This window comes from Eumetopias jubatus, unplaced genomic scaffold, assembly GCF_037043125.1.
Source record: "Eumetopias jubatus isolate StellerSeaLion01/CBP00866 unplaced genomic scaffold, mEumJub1_p1.0 scaffold_26, whole genome shotgun sequence".
Taxonomy (NCBI): Eukaryota; Metazoa; Chordata; class Mammalia; order Carnivora; family Otariidae; genus Eumetopias; species Eumetopias jubatus.
This window is the reverse complement of record NW_028274832.1, coordinates 2165086-2186062: the sequence shown is the minus strand read 5'-3', so window position 1 is coordinate 2186062 and position 20977 is coordinate 2165086. Positions and strand designations below refer to the sequence as shown.

The 20977-nt window shown below is 49.0% G+C and overlaps 1 protein-coding gene across 14 annotated transcripts in view; it reads right to left on the bottom strand.

The window, feature by feature from the left end:
- Positions 1-5967: 5967 nt before the first annotated feature.
- LOC148162041 (putative phospholipid-transporting ATPase IIB) overlaps positions 5968-20977 on the bottom strand; it is a 55887-nt gene continuing 40877 nt past the window's right edge. For 7 of the 14 annotated variants that reach the window (XR_015767225.1, XR_015767223.1, XR_015767226.1 and 4 more), the window contains 2 exons: positions 17814-17922; positions 15746-17396 (listed from right to left, as the gene is read on the bottom strand). Coding sequence is in view for 1 of the 14 variants with exons in the window: in XM_088020380.1 (XP_087876506.1) it covers positions 17895-17922 (28 nt within the window). In the remaining 13 variants the exon portion in view is untranslated. The other 7 variants (XM_088020372.1, XR_015767224.1, XM_088020377.1 and 4 more) reach the window with 7 other exon arrangements.

Sequence of the window (20977 nt, the reverse complement as noted above, 5' to 3'; positions counted from 1 at the left end):
TCAATTTGTCACCTAGAGCAGTTCTCATATCTGCTCGTTTCCAAAATGTAGAAACCATTTTTTCCTAATCTGTCAAAAAAAAGGTCTTCCCGGTAAAAAGTCCCAGTGAGTTTTGAACCCGTTCGTTAAAGATCCACAAATGCAACTCTTTTGAGCTGGTTTGCAGGACCACTGCCGGTTCCCAGGAGGACGGAGTCTCAGCACCGGCTTGTGTGCAGCTAGGGGTGGACTCGAACAAGGTCATGACTGGGGAGCACAGCAGAGGGTGCCCTCCTCGCGTGGAAGTTACATATTCTTCTGGGGTGGTCTCTTCTGCTGTGGCAGCCACATCGTGGGTGAGCCACGTCGCGGATGGAGCCTTGGGTCGCCGGGCTCCAGTGTGCCAGACCGAGGGGCTGGAAGCGACCGAGCGGATTCATTCCCACCGGCCTCCCTAAAGACTGTTAAAATGATTAATCCTAAATTATTTGTAATGCTACATTGAGGGCAAAATATTTTTTAAGAATAAATGAACATTTTGAAATGTTTATTTCATTTTATCTCATTTTTCATTTTCACATATATTTTGTAGTGTATTTAATATTTAATATTTTAGTGCAGTGAATCATGTATTTTTAATTAAATAGATTACATATATTTGGGGGAATTTGCTCAGATGCTTTTTACTGATGTGTGGGTGATCAAAAATGTTTAATAGATCACTCATCAAATTAAATTTTTTTTTAATTTTAAAGGATTAAAAGCATACATAAAATACTGAGAGGAAAATTGGAAACAGCAGAGAACCAAGTGTGATTGGCCAAGAGTTTCACAGCTGTGTCCGTTGGTTCTCTTGCTGAAGCTCGGGAAGTGGACCCCTGCCTGCAGAGCGGAGGGAGACGGAGGGACATGGCCCCTCTCTCGGGGGCCAGTGGGGCGCGTCACTGGGCGCCATCATTAGTGCCCGGCACACGTGGTAAAGGCTGCTGTCTTGTGGAGGCTGAGCCGTGGGAACGTGCCAGTGTTCAACGGCGTCCGACCTAGAAACCCGCACTCACCACTGCCTGATTGTGGACAGGAGCGGGCATGGTAGTAACGTGGCCCATGGTGTTCTCCCCAAACCCCCACAGTGCCTCCTGCCTGTGTGTTCTTCCAGAACCTGCTGCTTGCCCACAAGGAGGGAGACCTGTGTCCACTCCGCTTGGACCAGAGCCTTAAGAGAGGTCGTGCAAGTGTGAGTGCACCCAGCAAACAGCCCACAGCACCCCTGCAGCAGGCACAGAGGGGAGTGTGTCAGAATCCCACGTGTGGGTGATGCAGGGCCACCCACGATGGGCTCACAGTCCCCAGAAGTGCAGAGGGCGTATCAGGGGGTCAAGTCTGAAATTGGGGACGGTCTCCAGAACAGCCTGGGGCTCCATCCCCGGTCCTGCCGCCGAGGACCTCTCCTCATAGCTTCGTCCACCTTGCCCAGGGCACGGCCACAGCGTGGTCGCTGGCTCTCTGCTGCATTTGACTTGGAACCCGAGGAACAGCAATCCAGGCCTCACACCACCCACCGTGGCTGCGCCTCTGCGCCCCTGGGAGGCAAAATCCTAATCAGCCCAGAGCACGGACGGGTCCTCATAAGCCCTGGGATTAGCAGCTCTGTGATGTTCTGTGACACGCTCCCAGGACGGGGGGCTGCCCCCCTCCCCAGCCCCGTTGTCCTGCCAGATTGTGCTACTCATGATGACAAACGACATTTACTTTGGGACAAAACTCAGCATTAAAATGTTCAAGGAGAAAAAAAAAATCTCCTGATGGTTTTGACAGGGATGAAGTGACTGATCCTTTCCGGGAGTTTAAATGTCCATGTGGGGAGGGCTTTGGATTAAAACTCTCGGTCCTGGAAACATAACGCATTGTGCTTCCTGCTGCCTGTCACTTGAAACGAAAGTATTTGGCTTAAGCTTATTTTTCCTCTTTAAGCTGCCCAGCACAGACTTTGCCCCGAGAGTGGTTTTACAAAGCAAAGATATTTATTTCCCGAGTTGTGGAAAAGCTGTCCCCCTCCAAGTGACCTGCTTCTGGAGAAGTTAAGTAACAAAGCTCACGTGCGAGGCCCACCGGATGGTTCCTGCCTCCAGGCATGACTGCAGGATTTGCGCCCGTGCGAGGGTCAGTCTGTGTGTGTCAGTCCCGAGGGCAGGACCGGGGGTCAGGAAGCACCCCCTACCCCTCGCCCCGTCCCTGTCCAGGGCAGGCGTCAGCAGCAGTGGGGGCGCTAGAGACCCACAGGCCACCTCCGGCTGTGCCACATTGGGCCTGGGCTGGCAGGGAGCCCCAGTCTCCCTCTCTCCCCGGGGAAGGGGATGTCCATGCCCAGACCTGCCACGGGGCCAGCGTGGGAACCCATGGTGTCCGTCACAGGTTATGTGGGAGAGCGTGTGAAGCAGGGCACCCCCAGAAGCAAGCCGGTCAGCCAGGCTGGTGGAGGGGTAGGTGGCCTGCCTGCGTGTGAGTGCGTCTCCAGGGCCATGAGCGTGTGACCACCCTCGGCCATCCCAAAGGTGCCCAGAAGGTCCTTGGGAAATGCCCGTGGACAGAGGCAAATAACGATGCAGGGGGTGGGGAGGGAGAGAGGCCAGGAGGGGCTGCTCCCTCTTCCAACCCAGCTTAGAAACTCTCCCACCAGGCCTGCCAGAGACACTGCATCCTGGGGAGGGCCCATCTGGGTCACAGCCTGTGGGGGTGGGGGTCCTCTCCACTGTCCTTGCCGCCATCTGCAGATTTCTCATCTCCTTGCAGAGTGGAAACGGGGGTGCTCCACCCATCCCCAGCTGTGTGCCCAGCATCCGGAACATGCTGGAACATGTGCCCGGAACATGCCAGAACACCCAGCCGAGAGTCCTGCTCGGTTTCTGTTGACTCAGTGAGTTAGGAGGCTGTTCTGAGGAGGCTGGCACAGGGTCACCAGCCCATCCAGGGCTCGGTGTCCTCGTCTATGAAAAAGGCAATGAAAGAGGTGATATTTAGGGACCCCCCTGGGGCCCACATTCTGAGTCTAATGTTTAAAAGGAATGAGATGAAAGTAAAGGGAGAAGCTGATCAGGGTTAAAGACGTTTCCATGGAAATGAAACACCCTGGCTGGAGTCAGGCCCCTCGGCAGCCCTGAAGTTGCAAGGAAGTTTCCAGAATTACGGCATCTGCCTGCCCATTGAGGGAGAAGCTTACTGTGCCTCCGTCGCTCCACTCAGAGCTGCCTGCTGTACACTGAACATTGGCCACCAAAGCCAGGCATGCCCTAATCCCTGGAACCATCAGTGAGACCTCGTGTTTGGAGAAAGGGCTTTGTGGTTGGGATTAAGTTAAAGATTCTGAGAGACCATCCTGGATTATCAGGATGGGCCGTAAGTGCAGTCCCGCGTGTCTTGGTCCGAGAGAGGCCAGGGGAGAGGTGACACAGGTGCAGGGTAGGGCCGCGTGACCACAGGGGTGGAGACCAGAGTGACTGGCCCAGGCTGCAGAGGCGGGCAGCGCCAAGGCTGGGAGGGCCTCCAGGCGCTCGCCTTCCTGCCACCATCCTGACTTTGGCTCCGTGAATGGACTCCTGGCCTCCAGATGTGAGGGAGAGAGACGAACATCTGTGGGACGTTGTTACGGTGGCCCCAGGGGGCTGGCGGCCGGGCACGGGAGCTGGGCTGCAGCTTGCCAGGCAGGAAGGTGTGTGGTGGGCTCCGTGGCTCACCCGGCGGCAAGCATGCGAGACCTCAGCCCCGTCCAGCTCCCTGGAGAGGACGTAGGAGGGGCCGTGTGGATGCAGACTCACCTGCCCTGTGAGGATCACCCCGAAATCCTGAGACGCTCTGTTCCTTTTACGTCCCTGGTTCTGCTTCACAAAGGCAAAATGACCCCCGGCTGTTCACACCAGTCCCTGCTGACTCCCCGCATGACGACGACGGGCTCTGTGTCCCACTGTCCTCAGCACCGAAGGAGCGTGGATCCGCACACAGATCCGCAGGAAGCGTATACGGGCGCGAAGCTCTCAGGTTTGAGCTGGGACTTGTTCTGAGCAGCCCTTCCCGAGGCCTCCTTGCACCCTGGAGCCCTTGCCAGGCCTTTGGGAGGAGAAGCTGCATCCCCAGCCCGGCCTGCTGGAAGGTCCTTCTGCACCACCGCCTCCCTCCCAAGCCACACGTCTGCCAGGACACTCACGCGGAAACACCAGCCCTCACACAAACGTGCGAGGGCCCCTGGGGAGCCCAGCCTGGGGTCAGGCCCCACTGGGAGACAGGAAGTCAGTAGGCGTCCGGAAGGAGGTGACCTGCCTGGGACCACACAGCCCAGACAACAAAGCAGGGACTCTGGGTCCGCTCACCTCTGCACGAAGCATTCTGCAATTCACAGAACTTTAATGTCCAGAAATTGAAGCTCGTTCCAAGTGCCAAAACTTTAATAATGTTTTAATGGACTGTTTGATTCAAAATGTTCATTTAAGTATGATTTAAGCTTCTTATTTTTCTGAAATGTGTTTTAGGATGTTCTGCATCCTCAAGTACAATTTGACACGCAAACAAAGCTGCACCACAGGGGTCCCGGGAGGGGTGGGAGGTCCGCACTCGGCTCTCTGGCAGGAAAAGCCACAAGCTGGCACATCTCAGCAGAGAAGCACCTCCTTTCCCCTCTGGCAGCCTGGGGTGGGGGGGGCAGGTGGGCACAGTTACCGTCCTGCAGGGGCAGCGGGGGGCCAAGGTGGGGAGAAGGCAGCCCTGCCCGCCAGGGAGGGTTTGTCCGGCCTCTCTGGGCAGGACCAGGCACAGCGATGGGGGCCCCGGGGCACAGGGTCACTGGCTGGGGTGCAGGCTCTGTGGGTGGATCTCTGACCAGTTGCAGGAAATGCTATGTGCCTTGTGGTATGTTCTCCCATTCACACTTCCCGCAACTTTAGGATACGCATGTGGTTCCTCACTTGGGGACGTTCTCGGGAGCAATGTCATGGAAGGAGAGGCCCGTTACGTTCTAGGACGCTTGATCGCCTTGACAAATTCTCGGAGAGTGTGCATCACTGGGGGCTTACGATGGTGTTGCCCTTGTCTGTGCGTTTTTACTTTTTAACTTTTACTGCAGTGTCACATGCCTGCAGAAAAGTGCACAATGCACCAACGCACCGCTCCGGGTCTCGTTCCCACGTGCCGTGGAGCCCCCACGCCATGCGAGGAACAGTGTGGTCAACATCCAGAAGCCGTCCTCCCGTCGCCTGCCAGCCCCGAGCCCCGGGACGCCCCTGCCCTGCACATGGCAGCTCATCACCCACGTGCGCGGACGTCCCAACGGCTCGTTGTATGCTCACACCGGGGACGGTCCTGGGCACCGCACGAAGCTGCCGCTGTGACTCTGTTACCATTTACTGTTCCAGCCTGTGCAATCCAGACCTCTACGATCCACTTTACTCTCCGTGGACAGTCGGGTTGTTCCCTGCTTTTGGATATTTCAAGATTTTATTTATTTATTTATTTGAGAGAGAGAATGAGAGACAGAGAGCATGAGAGGGAAGAGGGTCAGAGGGAGAAGCAGACTCCCCGCTGAGCAGGGAGCCTGATGTGGGACTCGATCCCGGGACTCCGGGATCATGACCGGAGCCGAAGGCAGTTGCTTAACCAACTGAGCCACCCAGGCACCCTTGGATATTTCAAATAAAGCTGCTGTGAATGTGCTTGCACATGGCCCTCTCCGTGGGCACAGGCTGAGGGACGGCCAGGTCACGGGGCTGGCGGACATGTTCACCGTTAGCCGGAAGGTTTCCCACCATTCTAACGGCGGACTGTCTACCCCTTGCCGGGGGTGTGGGAGGTGTGTGGGGGGGTGTTGCAGAACTCCCTCCACGCTGTAACTTCTCTTTCTTAATGATGTCTTCTAAATAATGAGAGGCCTTGGGCGCCTGGGTGGCTCAGTCGTTAAGCGTCTGCCTTCGGCTCAGGTCATGATCCCAGGGTCCTGGGATCGAGCCCCACATCCGGCTCCTTGCTCGGCGGGAAGCCTGCTTCTCCCTCTCCCACTCCCCCTGCTTGTGCACATGCTCTCGCTGTGTCTCTCTCTGTCAAATAAATAAATAAAATCTTTAAAAAAAAATAGATAACGAAAGGCCTTAATTCTAAGACAATCCACCGTGTCAGTCTTTGCCCGTAGGTTAGCGGTTGTGCATCCTAAGACTGTACATACATCCTAATGTCATACTATCTTGAGATCCTAAATATCGTTTCCTGTATTACCTGGTAGAAAACTTTTTTGGTCTCTCATTTTTGGCTCCACGGTCTCCCTGGAACTGGTTTCTGTGGATGCTGTGAAATAAGGGTTTTATCAGTCAGCTGTTGCTGGATAACAAGCCCCCCAAATCTAGGAGTTTAAAACACCAGCTGTGCATCTGGCTCATGAGTGTGGGCTTGGCCCGGCTGCTCTGGGCTGTTGTGGCTTTTCGATCTCTGTACCAGCAGCAGGTCACTTGCTTGGGTGACCTGCGAGGCCTCCCTTGTGTTCTGGGGCGGGCAGGCTGACCAGCAGGGGACACAGGTCCCTGGGCCGTATGCCTCTCATCATCCAAGGGCCGCATGGGGCCATGATGGGGTTCTCAAGGAGAGCAACGTGGCAAGCCCAGGATGCAAATGCTTTTGGGTCTGCACATATGTCCTGTCAGCTACAGTCCTATTGGCCAAAGTAAATCTCGAGCCAAGGCCAGGGCCTGAAAGGGACACCCAAGAAACACAGTGACAGGGCACAGAGATGGGGAGGGGGACTCTGTGGCCACATTTCCAATCCAACACAGTCCATCTGCTGGCCCCACATTGTCCTTGTTCCCCCACATGTAAAACACACTCGACCTCCCCAGGACCCAGGTCTCATTTGACTGTAGCCTCAGGTCCACGTCCTGGATCCTCTCCATGCAAAGAGCCAAGGAGCAGAGAGACAGCATCTGCTCCCAAACCCACACCCATGGCTCCCTGTGCTTTAGAGGGTCCGATTTCTGTGGGACCTTCAGATGCCCCGAGTCCTTTCACCTGGCTGAAGGTCTGCATGGCATCGCCTTCAGTCTTTCAAAGGGGTCGTACCCCTCGGTTTGACTAAAGTTCATTAGCTGCATTTTCCAACTTCGAGCCATCCCAGGCGACAGTTCTGCCCGTTGTTTGGCACGCACATAATATAGGCTGTCCGCACTCAGCGTCCGTGATAAATGCCTCCTCGTTTTCCCAGCCTCTGCCAGCCAAAGGACTGGGGTCTTTGTGACAGCAGCATCCCCACGTCTAGGAGGCAATTCCTGTATTGGTCAGGCTTGCAGGACCACACACCACCTCAGAAGGTGGAAGCTGAAGTCACCAAGCGCTCTCTGAGCTCCCGCCCCGGGGGCTGTGCCCCCCACCCCGTCTGCTCCTGCACCTGCTGTTGTGCGTTTAATGCTGATACGTTCTCAGCCCCGCACAAAGTTACGAGTGTTGCTTCATGCCATCGATAGTTCTCCAGCGTCGCCCACAGGTCTCTCCTCATTGTCATCACCCTTCGCGGACGGCGCAGTGCCCGTCCGTCTTCGATGGCGGCCCTTCCGTGTGAGTGACGCCAAGCTGCCCAACAGGAACTCTGTCGGCTGTTTATTTGTGGGGCTGTGGAAACGTCTTCTTTTACTTTCCTTTTTTTCTCTTTGTCCTTGCTGTTCACATCTTCGTTTTTATTTTCTTAGGTGACATTTTCTTTTAATATTCCTGCTTGGTGTTTTGGTGCTTGTTCAGTATCTTTCACCTGGCTGAAGGTCTGCATGGCACCGCCTTCAATCTCTATTGAAATCATCAGCCATTATGTCTTTAAACACTTCTTTGGCTCTTTCCCCCTTTCCTCCTCCCTGTCTCTGGGGTGTGCAGGACCCCTCCCGTTGTGTCACTGGTGCCTTGTCCCCCTTCTTCTGTAGTTGCCAGCGTCTGTCTGTCCATGCTTCCCTCTGCTATCCTCCAAGCAGTCGTCCACTACAGGAATTAAATCTAGGAAGAGCTATACCATACGACCCACAAGGCCGCCGACCAGACCCCAGGTGAGATGCGTGCATTGCCCCACACCGAAGGAGAGGACCCAGCCGGGGTGCCCATCGCCCTCTGCTCACCTCAGTGGGTGTGAGGACTTCATGGGATGGGGTCCCCCGACACACTGAGCCGCCAGTCTGCATAGTGAGTGTTAGCAAAGCTCAGTTTCTTTCTCATGGTTGAAGAGCAAATACAGGGAAAAAAAACTCCGTTATTTTCACGCACCGCAGCTTCCTAACCAGCATGCTCACATCGTCGAGAAGGGGTCTTCCCCCCTTCCCCCCACGTCCAGTGGAAGACGGTCTCAGCCTGATCCCAAGAGGCGCCCAGAGGAACAAAGCGCCTTCACTCTGCAGCTCTGACAATAGCTCTGGGGAGCGTGAGCAGAGCCATGACTCCACTCCGTGGAAACCACACTGTGCACCCAAACCCCAGGCTTTCATGCTGTTTTGAAGACGTCTGGCCTACATCTTATTTTTGCCCTAGGATGTTTTCAGAGACAGCCTCTGTCAGACTGAATTTGAGTCACTTCTGGGCTTATTTAAAATTTGATGTTCTTGGTACAATGTTCTCAGCTAATCGCTGTCTGTTCTGGGAAGAGCTGAAGCATCTCCCTCATCTGAGTCAGCTTTGGACTTGCCCCCAGCCGCCTGGAGGAGCGGCCTGTGGCCACCTCACCTTCGCACACAGGCACCATCTCTAGGCTGCTCCTGACACAAACACCTCTGGGGCATGGCCTCTCCCTCACGCACGGTCATTCCAGCTTCAGGCTGCTCTCAGCTCCCGGTCTTCTCCTCCCCGGGGTCCAATCAAGAGCCTGCACACCCTCCGTCCCCAACACAGTCACAACCTCAAGCCACTGCAGAGGGAAGAGGCAGCAAGGCCAGGGGACAGACAGGGTTGGGGAAAAGCAGGGCGACGGCCCCCAGGGGCTAAGAAAGAGAGCAGATTACACGGAAGGAGAAAGAAGGAAGGAGGTGACAGAGCAGAAATCATGTGAGAACAGACGTGTAACAAAGAAAACATCAACAAGCTGACACTTGGTTCTGGTAAGTGATCAATAAAATTGATACTATCACAAATCAATGACTGCTCTCAGGAGCGGAAGCATGGGCCCCTGCAGACCCCACACGTTAGACCTAACCGTTAGCAAAGTCAGGCCGCGCAAAATGGACGAGGTCCTTGAAAAACAGGACCTCCCAAAATTGACACAAGCAGATATAAAACTCTGAAATGTCCTATGTCTTACAGAAATTGAGCCTGTAATCAGACACCTTCCCAAAGAAAAGTGCAGGCCCTGAGGGGTCCCCGGTGAGCTTTCCTTTAAGGAAAAATGAATATACTCTTGCTCTTGCTTCTGAAAAACTAGGAGACACACCCAACTCACTTAGCGAAACCCATGGGCCCGTGCTCCCCGTGAACATCACACAAAACCTTAAACACAGTTCTAGCAAGTTGAATTCAGTGACTGAGAGGAGCTATGCCAGGAATGCTTATTGTTTGAACACTCAAAATCAATCAACGTGGTGCCTGGGTGGCTCAGTCATTGAGCGTCTGCCTTCGGCTCAGGTCGTGGTCCCAGGGTCCTGGGATCGAGCCCCACATCGGGCTCCCTGCTCAGCGGGAAGCCTGCTTCTCTCTCTCTCCCACTCCCCCTGCTTGTGTTCCTGCTCTCGCTCTCGCTCTCTGTGTCAAATAAATAAATAAAATCTTAAAAAAAAAAGTCAATCAACTGATTGACAGAACAGAGGAGAAAAACCGTAGGATCAACCCAATAGGTGCAGAAAAAAAAAATGATAAAGTCGAGCCTGTTTGTGATTTTTTTAAAGAACTACTTGCAAACTGGAAGTGGAAGGTCCCAATCTGATAAAGCCGTTTGCAGAAACCTTGCAGGTGAGGTCATGCCTGATGGAGGACCATTAAGCATCACACGGGCACTGGAATGGGGAGACAGAAACACTTTCAGTCCGTGGCGCTGTGGCACCCAGTGTCTGTGTGGACATAAGGAACTGTGGTCTTTGTGTTACGGCACACACAGACCGACTTAAAGTGGGTCACAGACCGAGATGGGGGGAGGGACACACATGCAATTGAGATTCTGGAGGAAGTCACAGAAGGATGTCTTCTGACCTTGGCTTTGGTGAGGACTTCTTGGGCAGAATGATAAAGTACAAACTGTAAAATAAAAATATCGATAACTTAGACTTCATTGAAATTGAATACTTCTGCTCATCAAAAGACACCATTCAGAAAATGAAAAAGCAAACTGAAGTCCAGTGAAAATATCTGTGATCCGTGGGACAAGGGACTTCTCCCCAGAACACATAGAGAACAAGAAGCAATAAAAAGGACAAACACCCCAGCCAAGACTTGGCAAAGATGTGAGCTGACGCTGCACAGAAGAGGGCGTCTGCGTGGCCAGTAAGCACGTGAAACTGCACACAGCATTGTTGCTGGGTAGAGATGAGATGCCGCCGCACAACCCCCAGGATGTCTGTGATGAAAAGCACAACAGCACCAGGTGTCGGCAAGGGTGCAGGGCCGCAGGGACGCTCATCCACGGCCCGTGGGAGTGTCAGCAGCACAACCACTCTGGAAAGCCTTCTGATGGTTTCTAGTAAGGCTGAGCACGCGTCCACCCCAGGGCCCAGCGACTCTCCTTCCGAGCGTGTGCCCAGAAGGGACGGGTGCCTCTGTCCACAAAAGACCGGGACAGGGATGGGCACAGCAACCTCGTTCATGACACCCCTGACCTGGAAACAGTCAGCACGTGGAGGATGGACACACCTCGCGGCCCCCGTGGGGGGGGAGCAGCCCGCCGTGGAGATTAGCAGGACCGTGCTGTGCGTTACCCCACGCATGGTTCTCAGAGATCATGTTGATGGAGAAATCAGAGCAATGGGGCAACGGTAGGACTCCGTTCAGCTGGAAGTTCTGGAAAGGCCAAGCGAACGTGCGGCGCTCGCAACCAGACAGACTACGCATGCAGGGTGGAGGCGGGGCTGCCGCCTGGGAGGAGGCAGGGAAGGGCCCCCGAGTCCTGCCCCGGGGGTGGTCACATGAGCGTGTACAGGCATAAAACTGATTCTGCTAAGATTTGTGCATCTTACTCTGTGTAAATTAATTTTAAAAAATTAATCAAAAAACCAAACAAACCAAGAACCTTTCAAAATACAACCTGACATTGGTCGTGAATCCGTGGGGCGTGAGAGACGTGGCAGGGTCAAGGCTTCGGCAGCAGCGGCCGGTGAGTGACAGTCCCAGGGACGCCTGCAGGCCGCTGTGGGACGCCCGCCACCCCAGCCCTGGGAACGACACCCGAGTCCCAAGTCGAGCTAGCCGAAGACGGTCACTTTCTTCTAAGCGCATTTTATAGAGGATCTTTACATCAACGTGTTTGCTGTCTGTCCCCCTTTGGCTCGACCAAGGCATTGTTGTCATATAATACACCGCATGTCTTCCAGGACACGGCTTGTTGAGTTCTGACACACATGTGAAAATATGTCCACAGCCCAGACAATGAACCATGCCGCCACCCGCAGAGCCCCGGCCGCTGGTGTGAGTGTTTCGAGCGTTGTCCGTGTCACGGGGACACATCCTGCTCTCCCCTAACTAACGATCTCATTCCCAGCCTCTGCTGGGTGGGCTGCTTTTGGGGAAGCGTGACTGGAGAAATTTGCTCGGGGCGGAGCGGAGCCTTGCGGGCGGGCGGTCTGACGCACTGTTCTGAGCATCTCAGAGCTGCAGCTAGAGTCCTGGGGCTGCCTGCAGCCAGGGGCAAAAGGAGGACGCAGGGAAACCATCTAGGACTGTTTGAAAGGTCAATTGCTGATTCAATTTCTTTAAAAGATACAGGCCTACTCAGATTATCTGTTTAAGTATACTTAAAAGTGGACATGGCTTTCCTTTTCCACAGAAAACATATAGCAGAGAACACTTTTCCCAGAGTATTTCTATAAGAATGTGCTTAAGAACTCCAAGTACAAAAAGATCAAATACTGTAAATATAACAAACCAGAGTTAAGTCACATAAGGAAGTAGCCATCAATGCCATTCAAAGAACAGATCACTACGAAATACTAGAAATTAAGGAGATGAACGTATTCTTGACAAGAAAACAAATTTCAAACTAAAGTCAATGAGCATATACATGCATTTTTTTTTACATCCCAGATTTTACCTATCAGTCATTTGCATCAGAATAACCAGCCACAGAGCAAAGCACTACAGTTGAAAGAACACTGGGTTTGACATCAGAATGGTCTGGGTTCAAATATGAACTCTACCAAAACTGCAGTGGCTCAGGGCAAATCACATGGCCTGAGCTTCAGGTCCCTCACCTGTAACATGGAGATAAGCCAACCTACCTTGAATGGCAGTTATGCAAATGAGCAAGTTACTGACACTCACGAGGTAGTCAAAAAAAAAGCAGTATCATCATCATCTACACGTAAAAATGTCCTTCCAAAGATCACCAATGATGATCTATCTTGTTTAAAAAGTTAAATTTGCATTTGTCTTTGAAATAAACCCACTGACAATTATTTTTAAAATATTCTGAGTTGGAGTGTCACAGAAGTGTAAAAGATATGATTAGTATGCCTTCTTCAACATTTTTTACTATTTTTAGGTGACAATGACATAACAAAATCAGCCATTTTAAAGTGAATACAGCACTGAGTCCATTCACGATGTTGTGCAACCCACTCTATCAAGCTCAAAAACATTTTCCTCACCACAGAGGACGTGTCATGACCACTAAGCAGCTGCCCCCCGCCCGCCGCTGCCGCCACTTCCCAGGGCCGTGGCGACCACAACCTGCTTTCTAGCTCCATTCATCTACCTGTTCTGATACTTCGTGTAAATGACATAGAGTCCGTGACCCTTTGTGTCTGATTTCTCTCACAGAGTGTAATGTTTCCAAGGGGCATCCGGGTTTATCAGTATTCATTAATTTTTATGGTTGGATAATATTCCAATGTGAAAAAACACCATAATTTGTCCATTCACCCACCGGTGGACATGTGGGCAATTATAAATAGTGCTGCATGAACATGGGTGGATGCCTATCTGCCTGAGTCCCTGTTTTCGATTCTAAAGGCATCTGGAAATGTCTCAATCCGCCTTCATTTGTGAATGAGAGGTTTACGGACATCCAATGCTTGGTGGATCATTTTTTTCTTTTCCCATCTTAATAATGTCACCCCACGTCCTTCTGACCTCCAGCGTTTCTGACTCAAGAGCCCTTCCTTGTGTGTTTCTCTCTTGCTGCTTTCAGAATATCCTCTTGGTCCTCGGGTTTCAACAGTTTGATTGTCATGTGTCTCAGTGCGGATTTCCTTGCATTTATCTTTCTAGGGATTCACTGATTTTCCCGAGTATGGAGAGTCATGTCTTTCATCAAATTTGGGACGTTAATGGCTACTACTCCCTACAACATTCTCTCCACCCTTTCTCCCTTCCAAGATGCCCAGTGTGTGCACATGTAGTACGCTTGGCACCACCCACAAGTCCCTTAGGACCTGCTTATTTTCCTTCACTCTTCCTTCTGCTTCTGAGAATGGGTGATTCCACTTGAAATTATCTAGTTATTGAAATTACCTAGGTTCAAGGTCACTGATGCCTTCTTCTGCCAGCTCAACTCTGCTACTGAAACTCTCCAGTGAGTTTTTCCTTTAATTTATTGTACTTTTCAGCACCAGAATTTTTGCTTTTTGCTTCTTTTATAATTTATATACCTTTATTGGTATTCTGTATGTTAATACATCATTTTTCGGGGTGCCTGGGTGGCTCAGTCGTTAAGTGTGTCTGCCTTCGTTTCAGGTCATGATCCCAGGGGTCCTGGGATCGAACCCCACACCTTGGGCTCCCTGCTCAGCGGGAAGCCTGCTGCTCCCTCTCCCTTTGACCCTCCCTCTGCTTATGTTCCTTCTCTCGCTGTGTCTCTCTCTGTCAAAGAAAGAAATATAATCTTAAAAAAACAAAACAAAACAAAAAAACCCATCATTTTTCCTAATCCTGTCAGTGTTTTTCAGTTGTTTCCTTTAGCTCCTTGGACAGACTTAAGGCAGCTGATCTAGACTTTGTCTCCTAAGTCCAGAATCTGGGCTTCTGCAGGGACGGTTTCTGTTCATTTCCTCTGTGACTAGGCCACATGGTTTCTCTGCATGTTCTGTAATTTTTTTGTGGAAACCTGTACACTTTGACTATTATAATCTGGTAAATCAGGAAATCAGGCACTTCCCCCTCTTCTGGGTTTGTTTTGTTGTTCGGTATATGCTTCAGCCATGCACGTAGAGTGACTTTTGTAGACTCATTTTGTAAAGTGTGTATTCTTTGTCATGTATGGAGAGAAGTCTTTCAGCCAGTGTTTTGGAAAGGATTTCCTTGCATGGGGAGGGGGCGAGACTAAGAAAGGGAAGCATGGTGGGAGGGAAGAAGGAAAGCGTTGCGAGGGGGGAGGAACGAAGCAAGGGAGGGAGAAAGGGAGACCAACCTCTCCCGATCGTCGCAGACTGCCTCTGTGCTGGGGACTCCAACACAGAGCCAGGCTGCCTAGAACTCAGCCTGAGCTTTCCCCTCTGCTTGCACTGAGCCTAGAGACCGGCCAGAGGCAAAACGCTTTCTCGGGGTCTTTTCTGAGTGTGATCTAGGGCTGGCCTTGGATGTGACTTTCAAAACTCCCCAGGAAACACAGGCACTTTTACATGCCCCAATTTTCCAAAGAAGTCCCCTCTCCAGCTTCCTCGGCTTGGCACGTGACCCTCTATTCTGTGTGTCGACTGTCAATGCTGGCCCCAAGCTACTGCTGCCTCTCCTCAGCCTGACATGGGCTTGAGAAATGCCCACCGGCTTTTGGCTCCTCTGTCCTGAGTGACATCCATGTTAGATGAAAGAAAGACATCCTGAGTCCGTCCTTCATGTGTCCCTCACAGGTTGGACAGACAGACACAATTCTCTGCAAGTAAGTTCTGCTCTACTCCCTTCAGAGCAGGGTCCAGAGTCCCCAGTCAAGAATGTGGGCTGCATTCCTCATGGCAGGAGCTTGGCTTTTCCGTGCTTCTGTGGAAGAAAGGAAGGGCATGCAGGACTGCCTCCTCTGCCAGTTTCTCAGATGCCACCATACCATTTAGTTCTGAATGATACAATTAATACACAGAAACAAATCTCTACACAGTCCAAATACCACAGTTAAAAACAATTTAAAAAATAAGCCAGGATCTGTATTATATTCTAAAAAAGACATACCAAGGTTACACCGAATTTGCCTGGCCATTCTGGGGACTCTCTTTTCCAAAACGGAAGCATACCTCTTTTCTACAACACACCTAACCTCTATCATGCCACAGCTTTAAGCATCAAAGCTTCTTAATAGTTAATCATTCAACTTAACCTCAAAAGAATAGTCTTTTCAATAAATGGTACTGGGACAACTGGATACTCACATGCAAAGGAATGTGAACCCATATCACACACCATACACAAAATATGAAATGAAAGTGGATCACACATCTGAATGTCAGAGCTAAAACTATAAAATCCCTGGAAGAAAATACAGAAGTAAATCCTGGTGACCTCGGGTTGGTAAACTGTTTCTTAGCTCCAATGCCAAAGGCAAAAGCAACAGAAGAAAACACAGATGAGTTGGACATCATAACATGAAAACTCTGTGCGTCAGAGGATACCGAGAAGAAGAAAACACACGCCACAGAACGAGACAAAATATTTCCAAACCATATATTGACAAGGGACTTAAATCCAGATTGTATAAAGAATGCTTACAAGTCAATAATTAAAAAACAATTAATCCAGTTAAAACAGTAAGCCCGGGGACGGGTGAGCCTGGGGATGCGTATTAACGAGGGCACGTTCTGCATGGAGCACTGGGTGTTGTACGCAAACAGTGAATCATGGAACCTACATCAAAAACCAATGATGTAATGGATGGTGACTAACATAACACAGCAAAATAAAATTAAAAAAAAAAAAAGGTGGTATCTTAAAAGAGGTACACACAATGAGAAAAAAAAAAAAACAGTAAGCAAAACATCTGAATAAACACCTCTCCAAAGACATACAATCACCTGATAAGCAGATGGAAAGATGCTCAATAGCACTAGTCGTCGGGGAAAGACAAATCAAGCCACAGTGAGATACCACTTCACACCCGACAGGACGGCCACAATAAAGAAGACAGACAGTAACAGTGCCCGTGAGGATGTGGAGAAACTGGAACCTTCACACACTGCCGGTGAGAATGCAAAATGGGGCAGCCAATTAGGAAAACAGCTTGGCAGTTTATCAAAAACATAGTTACCATATAATCCAGCAATTTCACTTCTAGGTATATTTACAAAAGAAATAAAACAATGTTCACACAAAAACACTCACATACGGACATTCGCAGCAGCACTATTTACAACAGCCTAGAGTGGAAACAAACCAAACGTCCGTCTACAGATGAATCGGTGAACACAACGCGGAATACCCCAGAGTGGAATATTATTTGGCAACAAACAGAAATAAAGCCTGACAGGTGCCACAACACCGACGAACCTTGAACACAGAATGCCAAGTGAAAGAAGCCTGTGACAAAAGCCCACATACTGCACGATTCCACTTCTGTGACCTGTCCTAAGAGGCAAATCCACGGAGACAGAGAGCAGACTGGGGGCTGCCTGGGCCTGGAAGAGGGTCCGAAGGGGCAAGAATGGGATGATGGCTAATATATTCAGTTTCTTTCTAGGATGTTAAAAATTTTCCAAAATTAGGGGTGCCTGGGTGGCTCAGTTGGTTGGGCGGCTGCCTTCAGCTCAGGTCATGATCCTGGGGTCCTGGGATCAAGCCCCACGTCCAGCTCCCTGCTCAGCAGACAGCCTGCTTCTCCCTCTCCCTCTGCCTGCCACTCTGCCTACTTGTGCTCTCTGTCGAATAAATAAAATCTTTAAAAAAAAAAAAAAAAGGTTCCAAAATTAGATGGTGTTAATAGTTTCATAACTCTGTGAACATACCAAAAACCATTGAACTGTATAATTTAAATGGATAAACTTTATGTTATATGAAATATATCCCAATAAGCTACAGAAATATTTTTTGGAGAATTATTTCAAATAAATAAATCCAGTGTACAAATGTCCACATGTAAACAGAAGATACAAACTCCATTTTAAACCTCATTTTATAAACAGGCTTCCAAGTTCTTATGCATACTTGTCTAGCTCTTCAGTGCCCTCCTTCACTGTCCCTCGCTGAGGTAATGACTGTCACGGTGTCACTTTCCGACAGGCATAATGCCTGCCTATAATGGCTTCTCCCACACTCCTCTACACATCGCTTCTTCTCCACTGGGACTGAGAGACCAAATAAACAAGCTCCTTAAAAACATAAAATTAGGGAAGGGTTAAAGCCCTGAATGAAGTGAAGGAGAAATGGGCATAAAGCAGTTATCATTTTGGATCATGACATTTATGGTAAGGGCTCCAAGTCCCTTCACTTAAGGCCATGGTACCAGATGTCTGTCCGACCCTTACGACTGCGTTTAAATAGAACACAAACAGAGATTTTAGGTAAGGTGATATTCACAGAAAATGTGCATACACCAGTTGGGTTTCACATGTGTTCTCTTGAAATTGTAGTCATGAGATTACTAAAAAAATTAATTAGATACCATATGTAATCGAAAAATACTATTTTCTAACAGAATTAAGACACGTTTTCTTTCACTTATGTTAACTCTAAAATGATGATTACAGTTAGCAAATGATAAGCTAGATCAAAAGGGTCTTGCTAACCTCTTACTGTAAGCTTGCTGTATAGCTGTGAATTCACTTCCTTGTCTCGCTGAAAACGCCGGAATTCATCAATTGCTTCCCTCATGGTAGTAACAGCCAAAACAAATCCCTATAAAACAAAATAAAATATGGTATTTGAGAAAACTAGCTTTAACAAAAAAGTTAAGGGAATATTCTTTTACCAAGCAGTTTTACTTCCCCCCCATTTATGTTACTTCTAAAACATAAACGAAAACAAAGAAAAAAGACAAAAAAGTAATAATGAAACACTACAAGAGGAATATAATACATACTAAAAGATTTACAATTCTCCCTATTCCCAAATAATTTTTTTAAATTCATATCATAACATGTACAAGCTAAACATCAGAAAATACTTAGTAACCCAAAGAAAAAAGAAATCAACAATCTGAAAAAACAAAAAAACAAAAAAAACCCCAGGAATTCTATTTAGAACGCTCGTGCCTTTAAATATCAAATTACCAAAGGCTGACATAAAATCTTATGCTTTCTGCGCTTGAATTCTGTTGGTGGAAGAAAGCAGGAAGGAACGCGGCGCAATCCCAACACGACAGCCTCCTCCTGTGCAGGCTTGTCCGCTTTGTAAGCAAAACCTCAACAGGTCAACTTGAGGCTACAGAAATAAACTCTGATGTGCTTGTGATCTCTTGTGAAATCTGTTATGCCCCCGACATGTGGCTGACAACTCAGAGGCTACACTTGTGTTTTCCGAGTGTGAACACTCTTCAAGTCTACCTCTCTACGACCACAGACTCTTCAGAAGGCTGCATGTTACACGGACGCGCATTCCCCAGGCTACTCTGTGAATGACCCAACGCTGGACAACTGCCCTCAAAGGACAACAGTCTGTCACTCCAGGGCTGTGTCTGTGTCACCAACAGGCCACATGAGGTGAGCCCTTGTGTTTACTCAAAGTTGATCCTCCCTGCTACGCTCAGAGTTGTACCATCACCGCCATCTGACTGTACACTATTCTCATCACCCCAAAGAGAGAGCAATCCCACACTGGACAGTGGTCACCCTCATCTCCTCCAGCCCCCAACCCCTGGCAACCACGAGTCCAACTTTCTGTCTCTATGAATTCGCCTCTTCTGGGTGATGTGGCCCGTTTAGCATTTTGATGAACAGCCAAGCTTCCTCCCAAAGTGGTTATAACCCTTAACGGGAGCTTATTGGCCATTCGTATCTTCTTGGGATAAATGTGTGTTCAGATCCTACAGCCACTTGTTAACGGTGTCATTTGTCTTTTCACTGTGAAGCTCTAAGAGCTCTTTGTATTATTCTGGAAACAAATACCTCGTTAGACATGGGATTAGCATATGTGAGAGTACAAATATTTTCCCCCACTCTAGGTTATCATTTTATTTTCCTGATGGTATCCTCTGATGTCCAGAAGTTTTTAATTTGGATAAATACAATTTAAGTTTTTTTTAGTCACTTGGGCTTTTACCATCCAAGATCACAAAAATTGGCCTCTATGTTTTCCGCCAGGAGTCTTACAGTTTTAGCTCTTCCGCTGAGGTCTATGATCCATTACGAGGGGTTTTCTGGGTATGACCTGAGGGAGGGGCCCAACTTCCTTCTTTCGCATCCAGCTGTCCAGGTGCCCCAGCACCATTCGTGGAGTGCACTGAACAATCCACCGGACGGTGTGAGCATCCTTGCCGAAAACCAATCTGTCATGAATGTAAAGGTTTATTCCTGGACTCTACGTTGTATTCGTTGGTCTATTCATTTCTCCTTCTGCCAGTCCCACACCTTCTTGATTACTGTGGCTTTGAAACGAGCTCTGAAATGGGGAAGCAGGAGTCCTCCAATGCTGATCTTCTTTTCTGGGTTGCACTGGCTACTCTGGGTCTCCTGCATTTCCATATGAATTTTAGAGTCAGCTCGTGAGTTTCTGCCAAAAAGCCAAATGGGATTTTTGACAGATTGTGCTGAATCTGCAGATCAATTTGGAGAGTGCTGCCACTGTAACAATACTGTCTTTCAATTCCTGAACATGGGATGACTTTTATTTATTTAGATCTTTGATTTTTTTTTAAAAAAATGTTTTATTAGTTTCCAGCAGGCAACCCTGTATTTTAGCTAAATCTATTCCTATTTTTTTCTTTCTGATGCCACAACAACGGAACTGTTATTGTAATTTCATTTTCAGATGATCACTGCTGGTATACAGAAATACAAGTGGTTTTGTGTATCTATGTTGTACCCGACAACCTTCCTACCTCATTTCTTAGTTCTAACATTTCTCTGTGTGTGGACACCTCAGACTTCCCAGTGTACAAGATCACGCCACTGTGAAAAGAGCCCAGGCCTCCTTCTTCCCTTTCTATCTAGATGTGTTTTAGTACAGGTAAAGACAGAGAAAAAACTATGAAAATCCAAAGCAGGAGACACCAAAATATTCTCTTAACAAACTTAGTGTTATCAAAAGCCTTAAAATTTGCACACACTTTAACCAAACAGTTTCACTTCTGGAAATTTATCCTAAAAAACAAAACAAAACAAAAAAACAAGGATCCCAGCAGCATCCAATATAAAAAACTGGAAATAACCTGAATGTCTATAAGTAGGAAATTCATGGTACACGCATATGTTGAAATACTGTATTTCCTGAATTCAAAGATGCGGTTAGTCTCAGGTGCGAAGACAATACCACTTTAAAAACAAAAACTCTAAGTCTCAACTGAGTTTTAGTAACATGAAACATAACGCATCCACCGAAGCAGGAAATACAGTTCTATGCAGCTGTTCTCATGCAGGAGAATATTTACTGTTGCAGACCATGTTCCCAGAGTATACGTAATTTCTTACAATTCTACTTGGGACCCCCTTGCCTTGAGAGAGAGAGGGGACAATGGCTGTCAAGCCTATGTTCCTCAGAGACTGAAGACAGTATTGTCAGAGGAGTGGCTCTGAATCAGGCAAACGTGGCACCATCACCGGGAAGGTTTTCTGCACTATAGATCTGCTCGAGCCCTCTGCCTGGGACGTGTACTTTCACCTCCCCTCTCCAAAGAACAGGCCCACACATACATATGTCACCTAGACTCTCCAGGTCAGTCTGACTTCCACCCTGGACACCTATGGCTTAAAGACAGCAAAAGTTACTTCTCCATTCATCAAGTAATTATAAACCA